Raw genomic sequence first — 27,934 nt, 5'->3', positions numbered from 1 at the left:
TGTTTAGCTTGATTACTTTCCATTATTCTATCTTCTAGGTCACTAGGTCCTGTTCATTCCAACAAGCATGTTTCATTTTGTTTATTGAGCACTTTATCTCTACTATGTTATTTCTTATCTCTGTGTTAAGGGTCTCACTCATGTCTTCCACTTTTTTCTCAAGTCCAGTAAGTATCCTCATTATAATTACTTTAAATTCTCTATCAGGCATGTTACTTATAGCTATTTTGCTTAGATCTCTGGCTATAGCCTAGTCCTATTCTTTCATTTGGGATAAATTTCTTTGTCTTCTCATTTTCCCTCCTTTCTGTGTCTGTTTCTCTGTGTTAAGAAGGTCAACTATGTTTTCTGCTCTTGAAAGTGACTTTACATTGAAGAAATCCTGGAGTTCCCTGCAGTGCAGTCCCTGTTCACCAGAACCTGGCACTTCAGGAGAGTATCCTACATGTGTTGCTTATGCCCTGCTGTTGTGTCAGAGTCACTTTTCCTTTCAGTGCGGTCATCTGCATTGACTTTCTGCCTGCTGTAGGCTGGCACTCAAATGTTTTCAATGAATAAATTTTACAGTCCTTTATGTGTTTACATGGTTATGTAGATGACCATATCTAAGAGCTTAAATTACTTTTTTATTCATTCACAGTGAAGCATTGAAAAAAAAGCAAGAATTTAACTTTTTTAAGTAATTTAAATGGCAGGGATAAAAAAAACCCAAACTCCTATTTTGTTCTCTTAAAGAATGTAGCATAGTGCTTTGAGTTGTACCTACTTTGTAGGTAGAAATCCGTAGGATTGTCTACTCAAGTCATGATGAGTACACAAGTAGCTTCAGAAGTTAGAGAAATTCTTGATGTGCAAAGAGAAGAGGTTTTGATCAGAGGGGAGAGTTTCAGAGTTTGACATCGTGGAGTTAAGGGATAATGAAATTTAAAAATGTGATCATGCCTCTGGTTGGGTGAAATCCAATGATGATTAATTGATTGGCATAGAAAAAGGCAAGAAACTGCAAAGAAGTTTCTTCCAAAAATTGGATTTAAGAATTTCAGGCATTTGTCCTTTGTTTTTCTGATAGAAAATAATAAATCATTCTGCTGGAGCTTACTAATTCCCTCGATAAATAGGATTATAAGTCAGTATGCAGGTATGTATATTTACTTCAAAGTTAAAAATCTGTTACAGATATACTTAGATCTTAAATTAATTGATGAGATTTATGGCCATATTTCTTGGAAACTACAGTCAGAGTGTTGCTTTTAACAGTAGGCACACAATTAAAAAATGTGAGCATGTGTTTGATTTAAAAGATATATTAAAATTAGGTGTTCTTTTATTTTACACAATAAATTGGCACTTTGTTAAGGAGAAAAGATTCTAAGAAAACAATGAAACACAAGTAGAGAATATATAACTCTAACAGACTAATTCTGATGTCTTTGTTTTGGGTGTCCTTGATACACTATGCTACCTTTGACAACAAAAATGTCCTGCTCTAGTGACAAAGAGGCCCAGAAGTGGAAAAAGATATAGGTAGTTACTGAATAATGCATTCATTGATAGAAATGGTCAAATTATACAGTTTCCTAGTGGATACCATTTTTCTTCATTGAGTGGGACAGTATAAAGTTGGATGTTAATTGCTCCCACAAATATGCTTTTGCTTTTCACAATAAGCATTAAAACATGTCCTTGGAGCTCTGTGACTTCATCATACACCACCTGAAAAGAGAATAATGAAAATATAAATCAGATATGCTTAAATGCGCTTTTTAAAAAATATTGCTTTTAATAAAAATATTTAGCTGTTAATATCATTTAGCTTGCCACAGATATGTTAATGTAGGATCTTTCATTTCTAACTGTAATTCTGGAAAGCTAAAGGTTCTCTTAACATAATGGAGTTTAATGACAGAATATTTCTCTAAGAAGTTTAGAATTTATTCTGATTCCATTAATAATTGTCCATCCCAAATTTAATATGACTGTAAATTATTCTCTAGGAGGAAATTTAAATACATCACCTTTTAACTGTCCTTGAATTTATTGTGCCACATGGGACCTTGAACATTATCTTTCTTTGTTGAAGACTAATGAGGAGAGCAGGCCAATCTCCATGATTTCCTTGTGTTAATTTAGTGCAGTACAACAATATTTCCTTCTACATGGGAAGAATTAATTCTATGCTAACTTTAATTTATTTAAAATTGTTTAATTTTTAATTATGAAAACACATGCTTATTAAATAAAATATGGATGAAACAAAAAAAGGAAAATCTATATTTCCACCATTGGGAGATAATTACAGTTAATATTTTGATGTTTATTTTTTCTATATATAATTACTTTTTAAGAACTGAGCTGTAATTATGCTGTATGTACAGTTTTGTGTCTTGCTCTTTTTCACTTGCTAGTCATATAACTAGTTTCTAAAAAGGGATCTGTTCAACTGTGTGTTATAATTTCCAGGAAGTAAATCATGGGCATTACCACTGGGTGCCTACAGTAGTAAAGAAACTTCAGAAGTGTAGTACTATCGAGAAATTAGTTACCCATCATAAAGGGAGGGGAGACCTGTGTATAAACCTAACATGGTTGTCAAGGAAACTCCTCAGAACACATTTAGAAAAGGAGTTTCATATGCTACTACAAACTTGCTTGCTTTTTATAGCCAAGCTACAAGATAGAAATAAAGTGTTCTCTATATGTACAAAAAAGAAGTGGGGGAAACCCTTTCAGTCAGTTGGGAGGTCTCCTCAGTGTATATGGATATGGTTTCTGGTCCATCACATTGCATTTGTCTACCATTTATGAACCCATGAAGTTATTGATGAAGTTCCATTCAAGAGCCATCTTTTAGCTGTTCTGAACAATGATTTCCTTATCAAATAAACAATTTAATCAAGGGACATGAGATGTGATATAACAGGTTAATCCAGTCTACCCTGCTTCATGTGACAGCTCCTGGCTACCTCCTCTTCTAGAATCCTATTCTCATTCCAAACAGAATATTATCTTTTCAGTTTCTTAGGACTGCTGATTCAGATTATTCCATTTCACTTATTGAGTTCCCCTGAGATAGTAAAGGAGTTTAAGCGCTGCCTTAAAAATCTCAAAACGCAATTACATTAATTATTCTTCATTACCAGCAATGGGATGCCCAGCATAGACTCTGTGAGCCACATCTCCTCCTGAACTCTTATCTTTCCAGGACTATAGAGTAAGCTCCTTTTTTTTTTCTCCACAGTGGCTATTTTGAACTGTTTAAACTATCTTCCATTTTCTTCTCCACAATACTTTCAGCAGATAAACTCATTTATTTTACAGAGAAAATAGATGAAGGGGCCCTTAAAGTGTGACTGTATGTGAAATAGAAAAATGGAATAAACCTAATTATTAGGGCTTTGCAAAAGTCTGGCTTAAGAACTCTGTGAATCATATAAATAAGCTCTAAAGATACAAATTTCTATGACATAATAATTTGTATGCATTTATGGTCATCTATATGTTTTTTCATTTGCATAATAATAATGGTGATAATAATATTTGCCTTTTAGCACTGTGGGGAGAATAAGTGAGATAATGAATGTAAGCCTTACAACAAAACCTGGTACCTATTGAACACTAATAAATTATAGCTGAGAAAGATCCATCAAATACACAAAAAGGAACAGCTGTTTCTTGCTATTTTGCATTAGTTAACTGGAGAAAACAGTTCCAGACAGAAATGAGCCTCCCTGGTATTTGGCAAGTTGAAATTCTCAAAAAATGACTTTAAGAATTAATTGCCTTTCTGGTTAAAATACAAACATTTGAACTCTAGAGGTTACATTACCTTACTTCCCCCCCCCCCCCACCTTGTGCTTCATTAGGCAAAAGTTATTTTCTTAAAAGTAACTCAAGTTTTATAAACATGCAATCATTATACATCATAGATAATATAGATCTATTTTAATTGCTTTACTGTATCCATAACATTGTTAAAAAAAAAAAAGCACTCTTATTTGTTGTGATGAGCACTGGGTGATGTATAGAAGTGTTGAATATTATACACCAGAAACTAATATTACTCTGTATGTTAACTAAGTGGAGTTTAAATAAAAACTTAAAAAATAAAGAAAAAAATAAGCTGTAGGCCTTATTTCTTATTTCTATTCTTACCGCGCAATGACTAATTAGTGGTTAATGCTAGAGAAGTATGCAGATGATTATATTCTTTGAGACTTTTTCACCAAATGATTTAATATGAATATTCTGTCTTCACATAAACAGAACCAAAATGCACAGCTCTTTCCGTTTAACTTTATGATACTTTTTACTTATAGACATGAGCCAGGTCTTCATTGCCTTCTGACAAATACTGAATTTGTAGGCTTTAAATTATCGCATCAAACAGAAAAAAAACCTTGTTTAGGGTAATTAATATCTGTTAACTTGTATACAAGCACTCACCATATGTTATTTGCCCTGAGGGCATAGTAAATAATTCTGAAGTGTGTTTAGCGTGACTTCAGTGGAAGAACAAGAACATGGAAACCAAAATGTGTCTACTACTGGTGGTAAGGGGAGCAAGGAGGCAGGATAATGAAAAGGAGAGTTCAAAATAAGTGAGAACAGGAAAACTCTGTGGGTGTGGGAGGAAGGGACCAACGGCATAACTTAGTGGGGTCGGTATGAGTTTAGGAATCTGGCAGTTTTGGACTTGAAAACTAGTAGCTGGACCCTGGTCGAAATGTTTGACATCAAGGTCTCAATGTCTTCATTTACAAATCGAGTTTTCATCATGTTATGAATATCAAACGAGAGGATGTTACAGATAACCATAGCTATGACTTACTGAGTGTACCATACACTTACTGCTATGCTAGATAATCATTCACATTCCGCAAGATATTTTAAGATCTGTGAAACATGTAGAATGTTCCTGTTCTGTTCTAATTTCCCCTTTATACTTTATAACAGAATAGTACCTAAGAAAGGAATACAATGTACAATATGCATTGGCTATAACAATATAATTGTGCCCTAAAATACGATCTGTTTTTCTAATGAATCATTGCAAAAAATGATGGTTTTTAACCACATGCCAAAGGTAACAGAGTGAAAAAGAGCAAGGGCATTAGCGCCAGGATCCCAGCTCTGTGTCTTAAAAGCTGAAGGGCAGTTTGTGAGCATGCTTACTGCCAGCCCCACCCACCTCCAGTCCAGTCATGTCTACAACAGGGATCTATACATGATAGGGATTTTCAGGGAGACTGCTGGCAAAGTCTGTTGGGAATCACTCTGGGAAGTGTCAAATAGACAAGTTTGGCCCTGTATCAAAGAAAGTTTAGTATCTAAAGGGTGGATATAAAAGGGACCCTTGGCAGTGTCCCTGACCCAGCCTTTCTCAGTCTGGGTATTAGGGGGAAAGAGAGAACTATGAATAAAAATGGAAATAATTATTTTCATGAAAACCTTTGTAAGACATTGGTGATGCAATGTAATATGCACTTTGTATTCCTTTAAGAGATTTATATAAAAAGGGGAGTGAGGTCATTCTCTCCCACTTCCCAGAACATTGCGTGGCTTCGGCAGTTTAAGAAATCCCAGCCATACTGAGTGGTTGATGTAGCAGTATTTGGGAAGCAAAGCAGGGGACAAGTTAAAAACGAGGTGGATGCCATGTGATAATTTTCTGGGCTTCCGAGAAAACATGTAAATTGTTGCTGAGGGTGCCCAGAAATATTTGAGGGGTTTGGCACAGAGATGAGGCCTACAGCAGCACAGTAGAGGGCAAGAGAAAGTAAAACCAGAGTTAAAACCGGTGTACTTTTTTTGGCATTTCTTATAACTATTCTTGTATTGATACAAGACACAGAACAAAACAGGAGAAAAATTAAAATGTTGTCTTCTTTTTATTCTCATCACTTTCTAAATTCAACCAGCTTCCCCACCAAACTTGTTTATATGATGATCATTACTATTAAAATAGTCACTTATCCACATATTAATTAACATTTCTGCTTATTTGAGTTATGTAGAAATCAGAGTGTACTAGGCATGGACTATGGACTATTGTTGAAATAATTTTAAAAGTTTCCAAACAATTTTAAAAGTGTTTAGAATTTATAAACAGTGTGTCCAAGCTACAAGTACTGGCTGACGAAAAAAGCATTGCAGTGATTTCTAATCAATGGGCCACGAATGTGGGAGGACCCAGAATTATTGCAAGCCATCAGAAAACTTATGGAAATAATAAGCAATATAAAATAATCTCCATGCATGTGTATTTGCTATTTAAAAATATTGCTTTAAAATATTGCTTGAAATAAATAAAACACAAGTTAATTTAAACTCCTGAATTGTCAGTGGCTTTTTGTCCTTATGTCCCTCCTTGGCTTACAAATGCTGAAGTATAGCATTAAGTCTAGAGAAATTTCTTGATATTCATGTAGGGGGTCTTGTACTGAAAACATATGGAAACAAATGATCTACTATTGGGAGAGTATATCTCTAGCTGCTGATATCATGATAAATAATAAAATTTCAGAAGATCTTTCCTTACTAAATTATATGTATAAATATATATGCATTTTTACACATCCATATAAAGCATCACTTATAAAACTACCCCAAATATTAAATTCCATAAATCTTTTTAGAAACAGCTAAATTTTAAAGATATTAAAAAAAACACAAAAAACAAAAAGGTATTTCCTTTGCCCTCAAGAAATTTACAATATACTAGAAGAAAAAAAGCATGTAGAACTAAGTAAAAGAGGCAAGTGTGGCATAAGAGTCTAGGAGGGAGTAGTTCCCAGAATCCACATTTGAGGTAAGCTTCAAAGTTGACAGGGAAGAGCAGAAAGGGTGAAGGGAACGAGCTCCATCACAGAGGTCCTAAGGATTGTTCAGGGAATGACAAGCTGTCTTATGTGACCTGACAATAGGATTAGGTGTGAGGAAATAAAAGGTAATGAGCACACATATATTCCTGACCTATTTTTTTAAGTTTATTCATTAATTTTGAGAGAGAGAGAAAGCACAAGTCAGGAAAGGGCAGAGAGAGAAGGAGAGAAAGAGAATCCTAAGCAGGTGCTGCACTGTCAGAGGAGCCCGACACAGGGCTGGAACCCACAAACCATGAGGTCATGATCTTAGTTGAAGCTGGATGCTTAACTGGCTGAGCATGAGGCTCAAACACATGAACTGTGAGAAATCATGACCTGAGCTGAAATCAAATGCTTAACCGACTGAGCCACCCAGGAGCCCTCTGACTTATTTTTGACAAAGTTACAAAGACATTTGGTGGATTGCTTTTTCAATAAATGATGCTTGAGTAATTGGCATTAATAGGTTAAAACAACAACAACAACAAAATGAACTCCAACCTAAACCCCATACTTCATTCAAAAATTAACTCACAATAAATAATGGGCTTAAATATAAAATGTAAAACTAGAAAACAGGAAAACTAGAAGAGAAAATATTTAGGACTAGTGCTAGGTGAAGAGTTCTTAGATTTGCCACCACATATGCAGCCAAAAAAGGAAAAATTGATAACTTGTACAAAATCAAAATTAAAACTTTTAATTTGAAAGACCCTGAGAAGAGGATGAAAAGTAGTCATGGAAGACAGGTAGAAAATATTTGCAAGCCACTTATTTGACAAAGGACTACTATCCATAATATATAAAGAACTCTCAAAACTCAGCAGCAAAAATACAAACTACTCAATTAGCAAATGAGCAAAGACATGCAGAAACCTATCACTAAAGAGGATGGTAAATAGGCACATGACAAGAAGTTCAGCATCATTAGTTATTAGGTAAGTGCAAATTAAAACCACAATGAGGCACACTCAATACCTATCAAAAGGACTAAAATTAAAAAATAGCTGGCATAGATGCAGAGAAAACTGGATGCATTACTGGTAGGAGTATAAAATGGTATAGAAAAAGAGTATGGCAAGTTCTTTCTTTTTTTTTTTTTAAACCTAATATGCCATTACCATATATTCCAGTAATTACATCTTGAGCGGTTATCTATGAGAAGTTACAACTTATGTTTGCACAGAAACTTATCCGTCAATGTTCACAACTGCTTTGTTTGCAATAGCCCAAGCCAAAAATAACCCAGATGTCCTTTAATGGGTGAACAGTTAAGGAAAATGTTATACTTCCATACCATGACTACTACTCAGTGGTGAAAAGAAAACTATTGAGACATGCAGCTACTTGGATAGATTGCTAGGGCATTATGGTGAGAGAAAAATGTTAGTCTCAAAGTGTTACAAACTGCATGATTCCATTTCTATAACATTTGAAATAACAAAATTATAAAGATGGTGAGATTACTAGTAGACAGTGATGGGGGAGTGGGCATTAGAGGGATGTGTCTGTGGCTATAATAGAGTAGCACCAAGGGTCTTTGTGATGGAACTGTTCTGGACCTTGATGGGGTGATGGTCACACAAATTTATACATGTAATAAAAATGCATAGAACCAATTGGAATGAAAATAAAAATGCATAGAACTAAATACAACAAAATGCATAAGAACACATGTAAAACTGGCAAAATCTCAATAAGGTCAGTGAATTGTAATCAATGTCAGTTTCCTGGTTGTGATACTGTACTCTAGTCATGCAAAATGTTACCATTGGGAGAGAGTAGCAAAAGGTTATTTGAATTCTCTCTGTATTATTTCTTCCAACTGCCTGTGAATTTACAATGATCTCAAAACAATTTTTTTTAGTTTATTTATTGAGAGAGAGAACGAGTGTGCAGAGGAGGGGCAGAGAGAGAGAGAGAGTGGGAGAGAGAGAATACCAAACAGGCTCTGCATCATCAGTACTGAGCTCGAGGTGGGGATTGAACCCACAAACTGTAAGATCATGGCCTGAGGGGAACCAAGAGTCAGATGCCCAACCAACTGAGCCACCCAGGCACCCCCAAACAATCTTTTTAAAAGTATATAGGGATGATACATAATCCATGAGGCAATGAGGAACTTTTTTTTTTAAATTTTTTTTTAACGTTTATTTTTATTTTTGAGACAGAGAGAGACAGAGCATGAACAGGGGAGGGGCAGAGAGAGAGGGAGACACAGAATCTGAAACAGGCCCCAGGCTCTGAGCTGTCAGCACAGAGCCCGACGCGGGGCTTGAACTCATGGACCGTGAGATCATGACCTGAGCCGAAGTCGGACGCTTAACCGACCAAACCACCCAGGCGCCCCTAATGAGGAACTTTCAAAAGGAATTTAAATAGTAGAAAAAATAAATATGACTGGCTTTTGAAAGACACCTTAGGTAGAAATGTGAATGATTTGATTGAAAAACACAAGAGGCAGATAGGAGGCTATTCTATAGTAGCCAAAGTCACAGGGACCTCAAACAAAGAAGCAGGGATGGGGCAGACAGAAGGTGATGGGTTTAAGAGGCAGGTGGCTGTACATATAAAAAACTTTTAAAATGACAAAACTTGGGGATTAGTTGGAAAAGTAGTGAGAGAGAGGGAAGTGTCATTAGAAGATATCTTTTAAGATGGGAAACAGAGGAGGGAACTCTGGTTTAAAAGTGCCTAGGAGACATTCAAATGGAGCTCTTTAGTAATCAGGCAGAGTACAGAAGGTCAAAAATTTAAGGCAGAAGCCAAGGCTTGAGGAATAGATGTAGATGCAACTTACAGAGAGGTGTTAAATGAAAATTTTTAGGTATATAAGATAATTTTGAGACTATCTATCAAGAGGAAATGAGGGTAGATCATGGAACAGCAAACAAGAATATTTTTCAGAGGAAGAATGGCAAAGAACAAAATTAAATGAGTGGTTAGAGAAGATGGAGGGAGTTCAGAAGAGGTAAGACTCAAGCAAAAGGGGGGTGTCAAAAAGAGGGTGCAGTTGGCAGTGTGGCTGTAGAAACGTTCAGGAGAGTAGAACCTAAGGGTTCATTAGGCTCATTGAGCAATTAGGAGTCTACTGATGTCACTCTTAATAAAGCAGCATCTTTAAGTTCAAAATCCACACTGCAAAGGATTAAAGAATGAAAAGGAAGTGATGAAGTGAGAGCAGGAAATGTGAGTTACTTTTGCAAAAGTTTGGAGGCAATAGGGAGGGAAAGAAAATGTGGGTGCTTTAGAAAGGCTGAGTTCAGGAGTTTGTTTTGTTTTTTTAAAATTTCTGACCTAACCAGTGGATGAAGTAGCCTTAAGAAAGGCAAACAAATTAACATCCGAGCAAGGTACAGAGGAGATGAGAAGGGATGGAGTCAGGAGAATAAATGTGGGGTTTGCCTCAGAAAGAAGTTAAGGGTTTGGATATTCAAATTGTGAAATACACGTGAATTAGAGAGCTATATATAATATAAATTAATTTTATTGGTGGTTTGTACTTGTTTATTGTTTTTCATTTTTTCAAAGGAGATTTTATGAAGTTTATTGTTATACACAGGATATACTATGATAAAGTTATTAGGTAAAGAAAACCAGGTAAGGGAAAATAAGGTTAGAGAAAATAAGATGAAGTCAGGGATAATGTTAGGCAAAACAAATGCCATCGTGGGCTCTTGCTGGAGGATAGCCAAAATTTGAAAATTGGTTCATAAATGCTTTTTTTTTTTTTTTACTGTTCATTAATGAGTTTATTTATCTTTATTATCTTTCTTTTTTTTTTATTTTTTAATATATGAAATTTACTGTCAAATTGGTTTCCATACAACACCCAGTGCTCATCCCAAAAGGTGCCCTCCTCAATACCCATCACCCACCCTCCCCTCCCTCCCACCCCCCATCAACCCTCAGTTTGTTCTCAGTTTTTAAGAGTCTCTTATGCTTTGGCTCTCTCCCACTCTAACCTCTTTTTTTCCCTTCCCCTCCCCCATGGGTTTCTGTTATGTTTCTCAGGATCCACATAAGAGTGAAACCATATGGTATCTGTCTTTCTCTGTATGGCTTATTTCACTTAGCATCACACTCTCCAGTTCCATCCATGTTGCTACAAAAGGCCATATTTCATTTTTTCTCATTGCCACGTAGTATTCCATTGTGTATATAAACCACAATTTCTTTATCCATTCATCAGTTGATGGACATTTAGGCTCTTTCCATAATTTGGCTATTGTTGAGAGTGCCGCTATAAACATTGGGGTACAGGTGCCCCTATGCATCAGTACTCCTGTATCCCTTGGATAAATTCCTAGCAGTGCTATTGCTGGGTCATAGGGTAGGTCTATTTTTAATTTTCTGAGGAACCTCCACACTGCTTTCCAGAGCGGCTGCACCAATTTGCATTCCCACCAACAGTGCAAGAGGGTTCCTGTTTCTCCACAGCCTCTCCAGCATCTATAGTCTCCTGATTTGTTCATTTTGGCCACTCTGACTGGCGTGAGGTGGTATCTGAGTGTGGTTTTGATTTGTATTTCCCTGATAAGGAGCGACGTTGAACATCTTTTCATGTGCCTGTTGGCCATCCGGATGTCTTCTTTAGAGAAGTGTCTATTCATGTTTTCTGCCCATTTCTTCACTGGGTTATTTGTTTTTCGGGTGTGGAGTTTGATGAGCTCTTTATAGATTTTGGATACTAGCCCTTTGTCCGATGTGTCATTTGCAAATATCTTTTCCCATTCCGTTGGTTGCCTTTTAGTTTTGTTGGTTGTTTCCTTTGCTGTGCAGAAGCTTTTTATCTTCATAAGGTCCCAGTAATTCACTTTTGCTTTTAATTCCCTTGCCTTTGGGGATGTGCCGAGTAAGAGATTGCTACGGCTGAGGTCAGAGAGGTCTTTTCCTGCTTTCTCCTCTAAGGTTTTGATGGTTTCCTGTCTCACATTCAGGTCCTTTATCCATTTTGAGTTTATTTTTGTGAATGGTGTGAGAAAGTGGTCTAGTTTCAACCTTCTGCATGTTGCTGTCCAGTTCTCCCAGCACCATTTGTTAAAGAGACTGTCTTTTTTCCATTGGATGTTCTTTCCTGCTTTGTCAAAGATGAGTTGGCCATACGTTTGTGGGTCTAGTTCTGGGGTTTCTATTCTATTCCATTGGTCTATGTGTCTGTTTTTATGCCAATACCATGCCGTCTTAATGATGACAGCTTTGTAGTAGAGGCTAAAGTCTGGGATTGTGATGCCTCCTGCTTTGGTCTTCTTCTTCAAAATTACTTTGGCTATTCGGGGCCTTTTGTGGTTCCATATGAATTTTAGGATTGCTTGTTCTAGTTTCGAGAAGAATGCTGGTGCAATTTTGATTGGGATTGCATTGAATGTGTAGATAGCTTTGGGTAGTATTGACATTTTGACAATATTTATTCTTCCAATCCATGAGCAGGGAATGTCTTTCCATTTCTTTATATCTTCTTCAATTACCTGCATAAGCTTTCTATAGTTTTCAGCATACAGATCTTTTACATCTTTGGTTAGATTTATTCCTAGGTATTTTATGCTTCTTGGTGCAATTGTGAATGGGATCAGTTTCTTCATTTGTCTTTCTGTTGCTTCATTGTTAGTGTATAAGAATGCAACTGATTTCTGCACATTGAATTTGTATCCTGCCACTTTGCTGAATTCATGTATCAGTTCTAGCAGACTTTTGGTGGAGTCTATCGGATTTTCCATGTATAATATCATGTCATCTGCAAAAAGCGAAAGCTTGACTTCATCTTTGCCAATTTTGATGCCTTTGATTTCCTTTTGTTGTCTGATTGCTGAGGCTAGAACTTCCAGCACTATATTAAACAGCAGCGGTGACAGTGGGCATCCCTGTCGTGTTCCTGATCTCAGGGATAAAGCTCTCAGTTTTTCCCCGTTGAGGATGATGTTAGCTGTGGGCTTTTCATAAATGGCTTTTATGATGTTTAAGTATGTTCCTCCTATCCCGACTTTCTCAAGGGTTTTTATTAAGAAAGGGTGCTGGATTTTGTCAAAGGCCTTTTCTGCATCGATTGACAGGATCATATGGTTCTTATCTTTTCTTTTATTAATGTGATGTATCACGTTGATTGATTTGCGAATGTTGAACCAGCCCTGCATCCCAGGAATGAATCCCACTTGATCATGGTGAATAATTCTTTTTATATGCTGTTGAATTCGATTTGCTAGTATCTTATTGAGAATTTTTGCATCCATATTCATCAGGGATATTGGCCTGTAGTTCTCTTTTTTTACTGGGTCTCTGTCTGGTTTAGGAATCAAAGTAATACTGGCTTCATAGAATGAGTCTGGAAGTTTTCCTTCCCTTTCTATTTCTTGGAATAGCTTGAGAAGGATAGGTATTATCTCTGCTTTAAATGTCTGGTAGAACTCCCCTGGGAAGCCATCTGGTCCTGGACTCTTATTTGTTGGGAGATTTTTGATAACCGATTCAATTTCTTCGCTGGTTATGGGTCTGTTCAAGCTTTCTATTTCCTCCTGATTGAGTTTTGGAAGAGTGTGGGTGTTTAGAAATTTGTCCATTTCTTCCAGGTTGTCCAATTTGCTGGCATATAATTTTTCATAGTATTCCCTGATACTTGTTTGTATCTCTGAGGGATTGGTTGTAATCATTCCATTTTCATTCATGATTTTATCTATTTGGGTCATCTCCCTTTTCTTTTTGAGAAGCCTGGCTAGAGGTTTGTCAATTTTGTTTATTTTTTCAAAAAACCAACTCTTGGTTTCGTTGATCTGCTCTACAGTTTTTTTAGATTCTATATTGTTTATTTCTGCTCTGATCTTTATTATTTCTCTTCTTCTGCTGGGTTTAGGCTGCCTTTGCTGTTCTGCTTCTATTTCCTTTAGGTGTGCTGTTAGGTTTTGTATTTGGGATTTTTCTTGTTTCTTGAGATAGGCCTGGATTGCAATGTATTTTCCTCTCAGGACTGCCTTCGCTGCATCCCAAAGCGTTTGGATTGTTGTATTTTCATTTTCGTTTGTTTCCATATATATTTTAATTTCTTCTCTAATTGCCTGGTTGACCCACTCATTCGTTAGTAGGGTGTTCTTTAACCTCCATGCTTTTGGAGGTTTTCCAGACTTTTTCCTGTGGTTGATTTCAAGCTTCATAGCATTGTGGTCTGAAAGTATGCATGGTATAATTTCAATTCTTGTAAACTTATGAAGGGCTGTTTTGTGACCCAGTATATGATCTATCTTGGAGAATGTTCCATGTGCACTCGAGAAGAAAGTATATTCTGTTGCTTTGGGATGCAGAGTTCTAAATATATCTGTCAAGTCCATCTGATCCAATGTATCATTCAGGGCCCTTGTTTCTTTATTGACTGTGTGTCTAGATGATCTATCCATTTCTGTAAGTGGGGTGTTAAAGTCCCCTGCGATGACCACATTCTTATCAATAAGGTTGCTTATGTTTATGAGTAATTGTTTTATATATCTGGGGGCTCGGGTATTTGGCGCATAGACATTTATAATAGTTAGCTCTTCCTGGTGGATAGACCCTGTGATTATTATATAATGTCCTTCTTCATCTCTTGTTACAGCCTTTAATTTAAAGTCTAGTTTGTCTGATATAAGTATGGCTACTCCAGCTTTCTTTTGGCTTCCAGGAGCATGATAAATAGTTCTCCATCCCCTCACTCTCAATCTAAAGGTGTCCTCAGATCGAAAATGAGTCTCTTGTAGACAGCAAATAGATGGGTCTTGTTTTTTTATCCATTCTGATACCCTATGTCTTTTAGTTGGCGCATTTAATCTATTTACATTCAGTGTTATTATAGAAAGATATGGGTTTAGAGTCATTGTGATGTCTGTATGTTTTATGCTTGTAGTGATGTCTCTGGTACTTTGTCTCACAGGATCCCCCTTAGGATCTCTTGTAGGGCTGGTTTCGTGGTGACAAATTCCTTCAGTTTTTGTTTGTTTGGGAAGACCTTTATCTCTCCTTCTATTCTAAATGACAGACTTGCTGGATACAGGATTCTCGGCTGCATATTTTTTCTGTTTAGCACACTGTAGATATCGTGCCAAGCCTTTCTGGCCTGCCAAGTTTCAAAGGAGAGATCAGTCACGAGTCTTATAGGTCTCCCTTTATATGTGAGGGCACGTTTATCCCTTGCTGCTTTCAGAATTTTCTCTTTATCCTTGTATTTTGCCAGTTTCACTATGATATGTCGTGCAGAAGATCGATTCAAGTTATGTCTGAAGGGAGTTCTCTGTGCCTCTTGGATTTCAATGCCTTTTTCCTTCCCCAGTTCAGGGAAGTTCTCAGCTATAATTTGTTCAAGTACCCCTTCAGCACCTTTCCCTCTCTCTTCCTCCTCTGGGATACCAATTATGCGTATATTATTTTTTTTTAGTGTATCACTTAGTTCTCTAATTTTCCCCTCATACTCCTGGATTTTTTTATCTCTCTTTCTTTCAGCTTCCTCTTTCTCCATAACTTTATCTTCTAGTTCACCTATTCTCTCCTCTGCCTCTTCAAGCCGAGCCATCGTGGTTTCCATTTTGTTTTGCATTTCGTTTAAAGCGTTTTTCAACTCCTCGTGACTGTTCCTTAGTCCCTCGATCTTTATGGCAAGAGATTCTCTGCTGTCCTGTATACTGTTTTCAAGCGCAGCGATTAATTTTATGACTATTATTCTAAATTCACTTTCTGTTATATTATTTAAATCCTTTTTGATCAGTTCATTAGCTGTTGTTATTTCCTGGAGATTCTTCTGAGGGGAATTCTTCCGTTTGGTCATTTTGGAGAGTCCCTGGCGTGGTGAGGACCTGCAGTGCACTTCCCCTGTGCTGTGGTGTATAACTGGAGTTAGTGGGCGGGGCCGCAGTCTGACCCGATGTCTGCCCCCAGCCCACTGCTGGGGCCACAGTCAGACTGGTGTGTGCCTTCTCTTCCCCTCTCCTAGGGGCGGGATTCACTGTGGGGTGGCGTGTCCCGTCTGGGCTACTTGCACACTGCCAGGCTTGTGTTGCTGGGGATCTGGCGTATTAGCTGGGGTGGGTAGGCAAGGTGCACGGGGGCTGGAGGGGCAGGCTTAGCTCGCTTCTCCTTAGGTGATCCACTTCAGGAGGGGCCCCTCTTCCGTGGGCCTCTAGTCTGTGCTTGACTCCGGAGACTCCCTTCTGCTAATCCTCTGGCGGTTTTCTGGGTTCTTTAGGCAGGTGTAGGTGGAATCTAAGTGATCGGCCGGACGCGCTGTGAGCCCCGCGTCCTCCTACGCCGCCATCTTCCGGAACCAACGGTTCATAAATGCTTTGAAAGCAGAATCTGTATTTTCCAGTTCCCATAGCATCGAGAACAGTGATCAGTGCACAGTGGCTAATTTGTGAAATGTCTTCCCTTTATGGAATAATGCTTCCAATTACTGCACATTTTCCATATTTGGTTGTTAAGCTGAAAAATGGTAAGAAAAATACAAAGCGACCGGACAAGAGATGAATCATACTTACAATTTCATTATAAGTGGGGTCGGTACATTTTGGAACAGATTTTGTTTTCCTCCTACGAACTTCACTGGGATATGGTAAAAGATAAAATTCAACATGTGCACTGGGCGCAGAGCCATCTGGGAGATGCTGCAAAGGAAAATGGTTATAAATATTAATGCGTGTTGCTATCAAAGAAAACAAATACAGAGCTACTAAATATCGAGACCAAAGGCAGGATCAAAATTTATTACAGTACTGTTTACCAGAAAATAAGAGAACAATCAAAAGAAATTCATCATTGCTCAAAAATATTCCCAAAGCACAGTGTAAAAGAGTAAAATCATCGATCTTAAATTAAGTGTTGTGTCAGAGAACTATATTTAAAAGCTTATTAAATGTAATTTACTTTAGTTTTTTATGGTAGAAAATAAATTTGCAGTTCTGACAGAAATGGTCAAGAGATAAATATAAACCACAGGCAGAGATAGGAATTAAGTGCCTCAGGATACTGTCCACCACTTGAAAATTAAAAAATGCAAGTTTAACACATAAAATAAAAGGTAGCATTTAATGATAAGTATATGCATATTATGTAATATCACATTTTAAAGCAGAATGTAATTAATATATCAGTTAGACCTGCAACTTTAATATAGTTAAAAGATTTTAAGATAGTTATGATAATTTTATTATAAATTACCCTAAAATATATTGGATAACCCCTTTCAAACTATATTCTTTATTTTATTATTATTATTATTTTTTTATTTTGAGAGAGAGAAATATAGATTGAGCTGGGGAGGGTCAGAGAGAGAGGGAGACACAATCCCAGGCAGGCTCCACACCCTCAGTGCAGAGCCCAATGCCGGGCTTGAACTCACAATCTGTGAGATTATGACCTGAGCCAAAATCAAGAGTTGCATGTGTAACTAACTGAGCCACCCAGGCACGCCTCAAACTGTGTTCTATGGAGTCTCTAAAGTTGCCTAAAATACTGCCTGATGGGTAGATTAATGTTGTTAAATATCTAGATCTTTGGACCCCCTGTCCCCAGGTCGTCCTAAGTGGCCTCCCAACTTCCTCCCTTCCCAGCTTCCCCATTCTGGCTGCAGAACTCTCTCCTTCTTCTTTTCCACCTTTCCTTATTATGGATATTTTTATTTCTTAATAGTCATTTGAGGAATAAGTCCATTGTTTCAAAAACTTGGAAACTACCAAACTTCAAAGAAATGTGTTTCACCTTTATCATCTTGACCAAATGGAGAATAAATCATACTAGAACTCCAAATATCTAGTTTGATAAATGTTAGTTTGATAAATGTGTAATTTATATTTAAAGAGGATGATTTAAAAGTCTAATTTGAGAAATTAAATTCTTATTTGGTTGACTATATTCTAAATATTAAGTTGGTAATTTTCAACAAATACATTTTACTGTTCTGAATCACAATGACATTTATATGTTAACATCCAGTGCCCCAATGTCATTAGCTTTAATTGTATATCTTTCTTTGGCACTCAAAAAAACATAGTGGAAAGTAAGAAAATATGATATATATTATAATAGTATTAATTTTTACTCTGTTCTAATTTACAGGGTGAAAATTACATTAGGAAAATTTTTTACTTTATTATTACTCACAAATTAGATATAATACATCTGGATACACCATATGTCAAAATGCTAAGATTGTCAAAATTGCTACTTCAGGTAGAGCTCAAGGTTTCTTTCCTCCATTGAAAACCTCCTCCAGGATAAAAATCTCTGAAATGTTTCAATGGGATAATGGAATCTTCGGTGATGCAGAAAGGAAGTGCTATTAATATTTTAGAGAGTGCTTTTACTTTTTTTGATTTGGTGTGGTTTGGTTTGGTAAGAAGGATGAAGGGAGAGTAATGTTTTGCTCTGTAATTCTCTCTTGTCTGCCATGGTGTTTGAGGATACTGCACCTATAATCACTGTATGCTCCAGCTTAGTGGTTAGAATCATGGTTCTGAAAATGGACTTTTTGATTGCAACCTGGGCCCCCAAATTTGCCAGCTATGTGGCTTTTGGCAGGCATCTTAACTTTTCAGTGGATCTGTTTCCTAACCTGTTGAAGGAGGATAAAGGTGATATACGTCTTATAGCATTTAAAAGACAAACCATGTAATGTGAAATAGAGTAAGACCTGATAAATGTTTGGTACTATTTTTATTTTCTATAAATTAAATTTAAATTAAACATAAATATACTATATGCACTGATTGCACAAGATATCCCTAATGTACTATGACATTTATGAGCAGAGTTCTTAACCTTGGCACTATTGACATTTGGGCCACATAATCCTTTGTTGTAGGAGGTTGTTCTGTGCATTGCAGATATTTTAACAGCATCACTGACCTCTACCCACCAGATTCCAATAGCACCATCCTTCCAGACATTGCTAAATATCATTTGGGGGACCAAATTAACCCTAACTAAGAACCGTTTAGATGACTCCCAAATAAAGAATCTCTAGTTAATCCTTAGAATCCAAGCATAGTGACCTGTGAATATTTCCATCCGGATATCTTCTTGGCACACTTATATAGAATCTAACCAAAATCTGTTGTCTATCCTTCCTTACACTCCCAAACAAAATTTTCGAGGTTGTTAAAGCTATATTAAAATAATACCATTTATTTTCTCTAGGGTCTCCCTTGTTACTGATTTTCAAATCCAAGCGTAGCAAGATCAATATCCTCTGTTTGCCCAAGTACATCCGCCACCACAGATCTTTATTTCCTAACTTATTGTAACTAGATTTTAATGATTTTTTTGGCCCAGTCTTTCCACTTCTTTCCTTCATTCATTCCATATATCAATGTTGTAATTAACTTTCCTGTAAAGCTGCTTTGATCATGTTACTTTCCTTCTCAGGGCATTCAAGATTTTCCCCCATTGCCTGAAGAATAAACTCCCAATCACAGATGGGGAAAGATATTTTGCATACCAGATTTCACCAAGCATTTAGCAACTAAAGGTTTGGGTTTCTGTTTCCAAGTTAATGTCCTTGACAAGGTCCTTGAATATCCTGAAGGTTTTAGGATAATAGAACAGAACAAGTTTCAATTTAAAATCGGAAGTGCATTAGATCTGAACAGCAGTGGACTTAGTATATCCTTAATAGCTTTCAATGCAGACATTGATTTCTCAGGTCTTTCAGAGATTCTTTTTGTTTTTTGTTTTGTTTTGTTTTCCAAAGCTGCTGTCCTATCAATATTATTATTTTTTCTTTCTTGTACTGTATCTTGATCCTTAAACATCACAGCTAATTTATTTAAAAAACTCTAATTGTGTTCTTATCAGTACTTCTCATTTCACCCTTTGCCCGGATGTTTATATGAATTAAATTTAACTTTGTTTTAAAAAATATTTTTTAATGTTTTTATTTATTTTTGAGACAGAGAGAGACAGAGCATGAGCAGGGGAGGGGCAAAGAGAGAGGGAGGCACAGAATCTGAAGCAGGCTCTAGGCTCTGAGCTGCCAGCACAGAGCCCGACACGGGGCTCGAACTCACAGACTGTGAGATCATGACCTGAGCCGAAGTTGGACGCTTAACCGACTGAGCCACCCAGGCGCCCCTAAATTTAACTTTAAAAGTGATTAAATAACCTGTACTTGTCTAAATGCCTTAACCTAGGATTTTCACTCTGGTTGCAGTTTAGACCTTCACAAAGACTTAACACTTTTACTTGAAGAGTCATAAGGCTTGGAGATTCAGAGTTCTTAGTCTGATGCTCAGTCTAAGCAATGAGAAGTTTCCTTGTATCGCCCAGAGGATTTTCATATTCCCAGTGGATTGAAGTCAGGCAGTGTTACTATCACTTTCTTCTAGAATTCTGGCTAATATTGTTACTGTGCTAGAAGATGATGTAAAGTCATCTAAAATTAATTTTTGTTAATCATCCTAACTCTGGATTCTATAGATCCTAGATTTTCCTAAAATATTTTCTTTACATTTTTAAAAGTTTTGTATATGTTATCTCCCTTATGACATTAAAATTCCTTAAAAAGGAAACCCACGTCTTGCTGTTTTACGCTTCTTCCACATTTCCCTTGGGCTTTGCTCCATTGGTTACTACTCTACTACCCTAACCCTACCCTCAGTTCCTTCATTCTAATCTTTTAATATGTCTCTGAATCTCCAATGAAAAATGTAAAATCCTCCCTTGAGATTTGGCTTCCCTTTACATTATTCTTTTCTTCCTTTTCATAGGTGTGCCTTTCTTTCATAGCATTCCTAGAAATCCAGTCCCTAACACAGTGCTTGGCATATAGTGAATACTAAATAAATAGTTATCAAATGACTGAATGGATGAGGTATATATTTAAAAAAAATTTAATATTTATTTTTGAGAGAGAGAGAGACAGAGTGCAAGCAGGTGAGGGGTAAAAGAGAGAGGGAGACAGAATCACAAGCAGTCTCCAGGCTCTGAGCTGTCAGCACAGAGCCCAGGGCAGGGCTGGAATTTGTGAACTGTGAGATCATGACCTGAGCCGAAGTTGGATGCTCATCCGACTGGGCCACCCAGGTGCCCCTGCACACAACATTTAAAATGGACGCCTGGGTGGCTCAGTCAGTTAAGTATCCAACTCTTGATTTCAGCTGGGTCATGATCTCACAGTTTGTGAGTTTGAGCCCCGTGTCTGGCTCTGGGCAGGCAGCATGGAGCCTGCTTGGGATTCTGTCTCTCCATCTCTCTCTGCCCTACCTTACTCTCTCTCTCTCTCTCAAAATAAACTTCAAAAAAAAAAATAAATGGCTTTCATTGTAGGGCACCTGAGTCACTCAGTCAGTTAAGCATCTGAATCTTGATTTTGGCTCAGGTCATGATCTCAGGGTCATGATCTTATTGTCGTGAGATCCAGCCCCATGTTGACCCCTAGGTCAGGCTCAGTGCTGGGTGTGGAGCCCACTTGATTCTCTCTCTCCTTCTGCCTCTCCGCTGCTTGTGTTGTCTCTGTAAATAAATGAGTAAGTAAATAAATAAAATGGTTTTCAATGGTAGTTCTCTTGTCTCTGTGGTTTAAAGAATAAAACTATATTGAAAAATGGTTAATTTATCAAAATTCAGGAAAAAAAAGTACGCAGTAGCATGTTGGTATAAAAAGAAAGCACAATATAAACCATTTATTAAGTAAATAAAACCATTTCACATTGCAGGGTATGACAACCACCCTTTAGTATTTTCATAGAAGTGTATGGGGAAGAGACTTATTTTTCATGTATAGTAATAATAATCATAATAGCTATCACATAATGAGTATTTGCTTTATTTAAAACACTCTCTTAAAAAACCTTGAAGGGCACCTGGGTGGCTCAGTCGGTTAAGCATCCCATTTTGGCTCAGGTAATGATCTCACCATCCGTGAGTTCAAGCCCCGCATCAGGCTCTGTGCTGACAGCTCAGAGCCTGGAGCCTGCCTTGGATTCTGTGTCTCCCTCTCTCTCTGACCCTCCCCTGTTCATGCTCCGTCTCTCTCTGTCTCAAAAATAAATAAACATTAAAAAAAATTATAACAAAAACAAAAAACCTTGAGCCAGTATGATTGTCTTTATCTTATTGAAAATATTTTATTAAAACTTATGCTCTTAACCATTACCCTATATATTGAGTCTCTACAAAGAATGCAAAGGAAACTACCAGATTCAAATTAAGAGCTCTTCTACATCAAGTTTTATCAGAAATGTGATGAAGATAGATGGTTTAAAAATAACTTCTGTAGATTAATTCAAAGCTTAATTGTATTTAATAGGTTCTTATCTTTTTGATGAATAATTTATGAGAATTTTCCATCAAATTTTTTTTTAACTTAAATGTTTCCCATCATGTGATAATATAGGCTTTGGTAGAAATCAACTGCTGGTGATTAAAATATGATAGGACTATCAAAACCTGAGGTCTATGCCAGAAACAAAATAACATAATAAAAAAGCATTTTCCTCCTCTATGTGCCTGCCAGATTGCAGTACTGAAACCCAGGCTAGCTACTATGAAGAGGGTCTTTTTATAAAATGACAATGCACAACAAAAATACAAAAGTACAATAAAAGTGCTTGTGATATGTGGTTTGCTCAGTGCTTTGGTTAAAGAAATAGTGAAATGATCTTTCTAATCTTTCTGTGTGTTTTCGTTAATATAGAGTGGCATGATTTCAGGTCCTCATGAATTAAATTGGATAGTCTTCTGCTTCATTTCACACCAATTAAGCCTTTAATAGAATTCTTGTCACTAATAGGTGATTTTCAGTAATTTTTTAAACAATCAATTCAAAAATCAAACTACCATGTGTCTAACACTTTGGATAGTCTATAAGAGGTCACAGAAAAGTGATTGAAACAGTTTTTACTTTTAAAGAAATGACAAACTCATGGGCATGATCATCTTATTACATACCTATTAAAGATTTTTCATCCTCAACTTGATGCAGTTAACAACTAGACAGAAGTCACAGTCTAGTAGATAGAAACACTTTTCTGACTCAATAAATAAGAATTGAATTGCTTTTAATAATGCAGAGTTTTAATTAGAGCTACAGACCAGACTTTGCTACTGATTGTGTTGCAAAGTTTGGGAAGTTTTTCCATTTCTCAATCTTAATAACATATAAGAAGTAAGGCTTTAAACCTCATTTCTTTTTAACAATCTATTCAATAGAAAATGCTGAAGAATTGTTTATGAGTTAAGTGGTAATTAAACTTTTTCTTCTTCTTTTTTTCTTTTTTTTTTTTATAATTGCACTGAACCATTCTAAATGATTTCAAATCCTATAACCCTTAACTTCTATCCTCCAATGCTGAGAAAATTGTACAAATAAGAGACAGAGTACTTTTGTTAATGATAATTAAAGAACTGTGAAGAACAGATGAAACACTGGAATATTAGATTTATGATATTATACTTGATAGTATGAAAGATTTTTTGCAAAAAACCCAGAAACTAGTAATTCAGAGGGAAAGTAAAAGAGTTTCCTACTCGTATACCTCAAAAATATGCCTTGATTTTGTCCTAGTAAACAGTTTTATCATGATTTAAATAAAGATATTGATATATGATGGACAGTTGTCAATAATTGGAGTGTTTTGGGCAGTATGTTTGATTAGATAATCAGGAATGAGATGTGAAGGGCTGGAATGATGAACTATATCTAACAAGGTTAGAAACAAATAGACTCAATGCCAAGTTCTCCTTTTGGGCCTGAAAACATCATTCTGAAAATCCAGGATATGAAACACTTGGCTTACGAACAGCACTTGGAAAAACTTTACAAAAATTGTATGTGACTATTGGTTCAATATATCTATGAGCCAGAGATTGCTAGCTACAACCTACAGTATGGTCCTCTATCACCTGTCTGTCTGTCTATCTATCATCATCATCTATCTTCATCTATCATATCTGTGTTTCATCTATCTATAGCAAATATACAAGAAACTTTAAATGTAAAGAGATGAAAGGTTAAAGGTAAAAGGATGGAAAAGATATACTATGCCAACCTTAATCAAAAGAAAACTGGAAAACATATAAATATCTGACAAAGTATATTTGACAGCAAAAAATACTACCGTAAATAAAAAAGTTCATTTCATAATAAAGGAGTCAATTAATCAAGAAGACATAATCTTAAATGTTCATGTAACATTATACCAATGCACAATTACTGTTAAAAGATTTTAACATCCCTCTGTTAATAATTCATAGAACTAGTATACAGAAAATCAGTAAGGCTATAGAGGAAAAAAAATAGGGGGAAATGAGTGTCTTATAGGCAGCATATAATTGGATCATGTTTTTTTTGTTTTGTTTTGTTTTGTTTTGTTTTGTTTTACCCATCCAGCCACTCTATGCCTTTTGATTGGAGAATTTAAACCATTTACATGGAGAATAATTATTGACGGCTAAAGACTTAACTAATGTCATTAATTGTTTTCTGGCTGTTTTTTTTTAGTTCTATCATCCTTTTCTTCCTCTCTTGCTGCCTTCTTTTGTGAACTGATGATTTTATGTAGTGGTATGCTTTGCTTTCTCTTCCCGTCATCTTTTGTGAATTTACTGCAGGTTTTTGCTTTGTGGTTACCATGGGGCTTGCATAAAACATCTTAGGTTTACTAGTCTATATATGCTGATAAATTTACTTCAATCACATACAAAAACCCTACCCTTTATTCCCCCATTTTTTTATGTTATTGAAGTCACAATTTACCCCTTTTATACTGTTTATTCATTAACAAATTTTTGTCACTGTAGTTATTTTTAATACTCTTGTCTTTTAACCTTTATACTAGAGTTAAATGGTTAGTAGTCCACCATATTACACTATTAGGATACTCTTACTTTGATTGTATACTTATTTTTGCCATGGGTTGTATATTTTCATATGTATTTATATTATCTGTTAGTATCATTTCATTTTAGCTTGAAAAATTCCTTTTAGCATTTCTTGTAAGGCAGGTCCAGCGGTGATGAACCCCTTCAGCTTTCATTTATCGTTCAGCTTTTATTTGTCTGGAAAAGTCTTTATCCCTTCGTCATTTCTGAAGGACAGCTTTGCCAGGTAAAGTGTTCTTTGCTGGCATTTATTTTAGTTCACTACTTTGAATATATCATTCCATTCCCCCCTGGCCTATAAGGTTTTTGCTGAGAAATCTGCTGAAAACCTTATAGAAGTTTGCTTATGTTACAAGCTTTTTTCCCTTTTAAAATTCCCTCTTTGTCTTTGATTTTTGATAGTTTTATTATAATGTATTTTGAAGAGGATCTCTTTAAGTAGAGTGTTTTGGGGAACTATGAGTTTCATGAACTTAGATATCCAAATATCCTTCCGGATTTGGAAAGTGCTCAATCATTATTTCTTTAAATATGCTTTCTGTCCCTTCTCCCTTTCTTCTTCTTCTGGAACTCCAATAATTCAGAGTTCTTGTTATGGTATTCTAAGATCACATAGGCTTTCTTCACTCTTTTTTTTTTTTCATTTTCTTTTTCTTTTTTTGTTCTCTACTGACTGGGTAATTTCAAAGTTCATGTCCTCTATCTCACAGATTCTTCTTTTGCTTGATCCATTCTGTTGGTGATGCTCTCTGTTGGATTTTTCTTTTCATTTATAATATTCATCAGTTCCAAAATTTGTTTGCTTCTTTTTAAAACATTTTTATCTCTCTGATAAACTCTCATTTTGTTCATATATCATTTTCCTGATTTCGTTGAATTGTCTTTCTATGTTTTCTGTAGCTCACTGAGTTTCCTTTAAAAGTCTATTTGAATTCTTTATATCAAGCCAATCACATAATCTCCAGGTCTTTGAGTTTGGTTAGTAAAAGATTATTGTGATCCTTTGGTGGTGTCATGTTACTTTGATTTTTCATGTTCCTTGAAGTTTTGCATCGCTGTCTTCAAATCTGAAGTAGTTGTTACCTCCTCCAGTCTTTACTAACACCCCACTTCAAAGTGTTCAAACTTATCTTTTTCTTTTCCTTACAACAGTGTGTTGAAATGTCTCCTTTGCAAACCTGGATTTCCACAAAGGCTCTTTTACCTGTGGAATGTTCTCTAAGACAGTGGTTTCTAGGAGCTCCCTGACTATAGCTAAGAGGGGCTGGAAGCAGTTCATGAGCCACTGCAACGTCATCAGCAGGGACTGAGGACTGAGTGTCTATTATCTGATGTATGGGTGCCTGGATCCCTTGGTGTATGGTGTTAGATCCCATAGCTCTCACAAACATAACTTTTGTCTGTGAATGGATGCTGAATTTTTGTTGTTGGGTGAGAGATGTCTTTTGCATGATGCTAATATGACTCTTAAGTTGATTACAGAAAAGCCAGGAAGAAACCAGATTAAGAGGACCAATGTCAGGACTCTAGCTTATGTTTTGTTTGTTTGTTTGTTTGTTTCAGTTAGAATGAAGAATTGAGGGAGATTTGGATAAAGAATAGCAATTAGGGTATAAGCTTGTCAGTAAAGAACAGAGAGTGATTAAATAAAATTTGTATAATGTGGTGACCTGTACATTGATGGTTATGTCAGCTGGAGATATGGTTAAGTGTCCAGAGTTGTTGAGTATTTAGAGAAATAATCCTCAGCAGGAAATCACTTTATTTTTTGAATTTTTAAAATTTTAATAATACATTTATTTAATTTATATATATATATATATATATATATATATATATATATATATATATATAATATAACCATTTGAACATGTAATCTACATAAAAATTGAAATTCATTTATTTATTTTCAGGAATAGAATTTAGTGATTAATCACTTACATATAACACCCACTGCTTATCCCAACAAGTGTCCTCCTTAATGCCCCTTACCCCTTTAGCTCTTACCCCCACCAACACCCCACCAGCGATCCTCAATACATTCTCTGTGTTTAAGCCTCTTATGGTTTGTCTCCCTCTCTGTTTTTATACTGAAATCACTTCATTTTTAAGTGAGACAGACTATTTAGGTCAAATATTTGTCACCTGTCTATTCTCAGTTTAGTATTAAGTATTATAGATAGCAGAATTCACAGAGAAAAGCTATTCATTTATGAATGTAGCTTAAATTTAACTGCTCTGCATTGTGACTATTTTTCACAGTGGTATACACTTAAATGAATATTCACTTATTTAACAAACATGTATTAAGGGCATATTATTGTGTTAGGCATTGCAGAGTATACAAAATATATTTCCCACAGTTTCTTCCAATAAGTATATTGTCAATACAATTGAAACTACAGGATAAACCAAAATGATAAAGGTTCTAAGAAATGAGATAAGGCAGTGAATATCAAATGGGTGGTGTAAACAGTAAGTGTAAGGAGGTCAAAGGACAGAAGAATTAACAGGAACAAGAGTGATCTGGGAGATTCAGAAAGGATGAGGTTTGAGGTGAGCCTGGATGTTTGAAGGTAAATAGAAGGGAAGAGGAAGTATGATATACTTTGCTAGAATGACTGGAGCGTGTTTGATAAACAATGAGTAAACCATCTAGAATATAATACATGTTTTCTGTTGGGGAGGGTGGATATAAAGGCAGGTAGAGCTAAATTGTGTAGTACCTTAAATATTAGGCTAAGGAATTTGAGATTTACAAAGATTCTGTTAGCATTTTTATTGATATGTTAAAAATAGAATTTTAGGATGTTTTATGCAGAATGGATTAAGAAAGTAGAACACAAGGACAGGAATATCATAACAATCAAAATAGCCCATAAGTGAATTAATAGAGACTATAGAATAGGATTTTGGCAAAAATAAAAGTAACAGTAAACTAAAAGGATTTTATGATGATTATATATAGCAGTACTGGAATAAGTTAAAATATGGAAAATACATTACAAGGAAATTTTGACCGGGGGTTACTTGAGGTTGGTGCAACGATTTTTTTAAATAAGCAGTCAAGAGTGAGAGTTGATTCAGTGAAAAGTAGAGAGCTATAATTTAGCACTGTTGAGTTTCAGGAGATGGCAAGATATCAGAGTGCAAATGTCCATCAGGCAGTTGAAAATATGTAAATTGGGTTCAGAGATATATTTAAAGTAGAGATATAAATTTAGGAGTAATTCACATAATCTTCA

General features: G+C 36.0%; 1 protein-coding gene across 1 annotated transcript in view; it reads right to left on the bottom strand.

Moving 5' to 3' along the window:
- Positions 1-696: 696 nt before the first annotated feature.
- PIK3C2G (phosphatidylinositol-4-phosphate 3-kinase catalytic subunit type 2 gamma) overlaps positions 697-27,934 on the bottom strand; it is a 333,489-nt gene continuing 306,251 nt past the window's right edge. The window contains exons 31-32 of the mRNA XM_078450059.2: positions 16,352-16,477; positions 697-1,713 (exon numbers count right to left, since the gene is read on the bottom strand). Of these exons, the coding sequence (XP_078306185.2) occupies positions 1,561-1,713; positions 16,352-16,477 (279 nt within the window). The 3' untranslated portion in view covers positions 697-1,560. The remainder of the gene's footprint in view (positions 1,714-16,351; positions 16,478-27,934) is intronic.

Source organism: Panthera onca, chromosome B4 (assembly GCF_046562875.1).
Source record: "Panthera onca isolate mPanOnc1 chromosome B4, mPanOnc1 haplotype 2, whole genome shotgun sequence".
NCBI classification, from domain to species: domain Eukaryota; kingdom Metazoa; phylum Chordata; class Mammalia; order Carnivora; family Felidae; genus Panthera; species Panthera onca.
The sequence above is the reverse complement of the archived record's forward strand: the minus strand, read 5'-3'. Positions and strand labels throughout refer to the sequence as shown.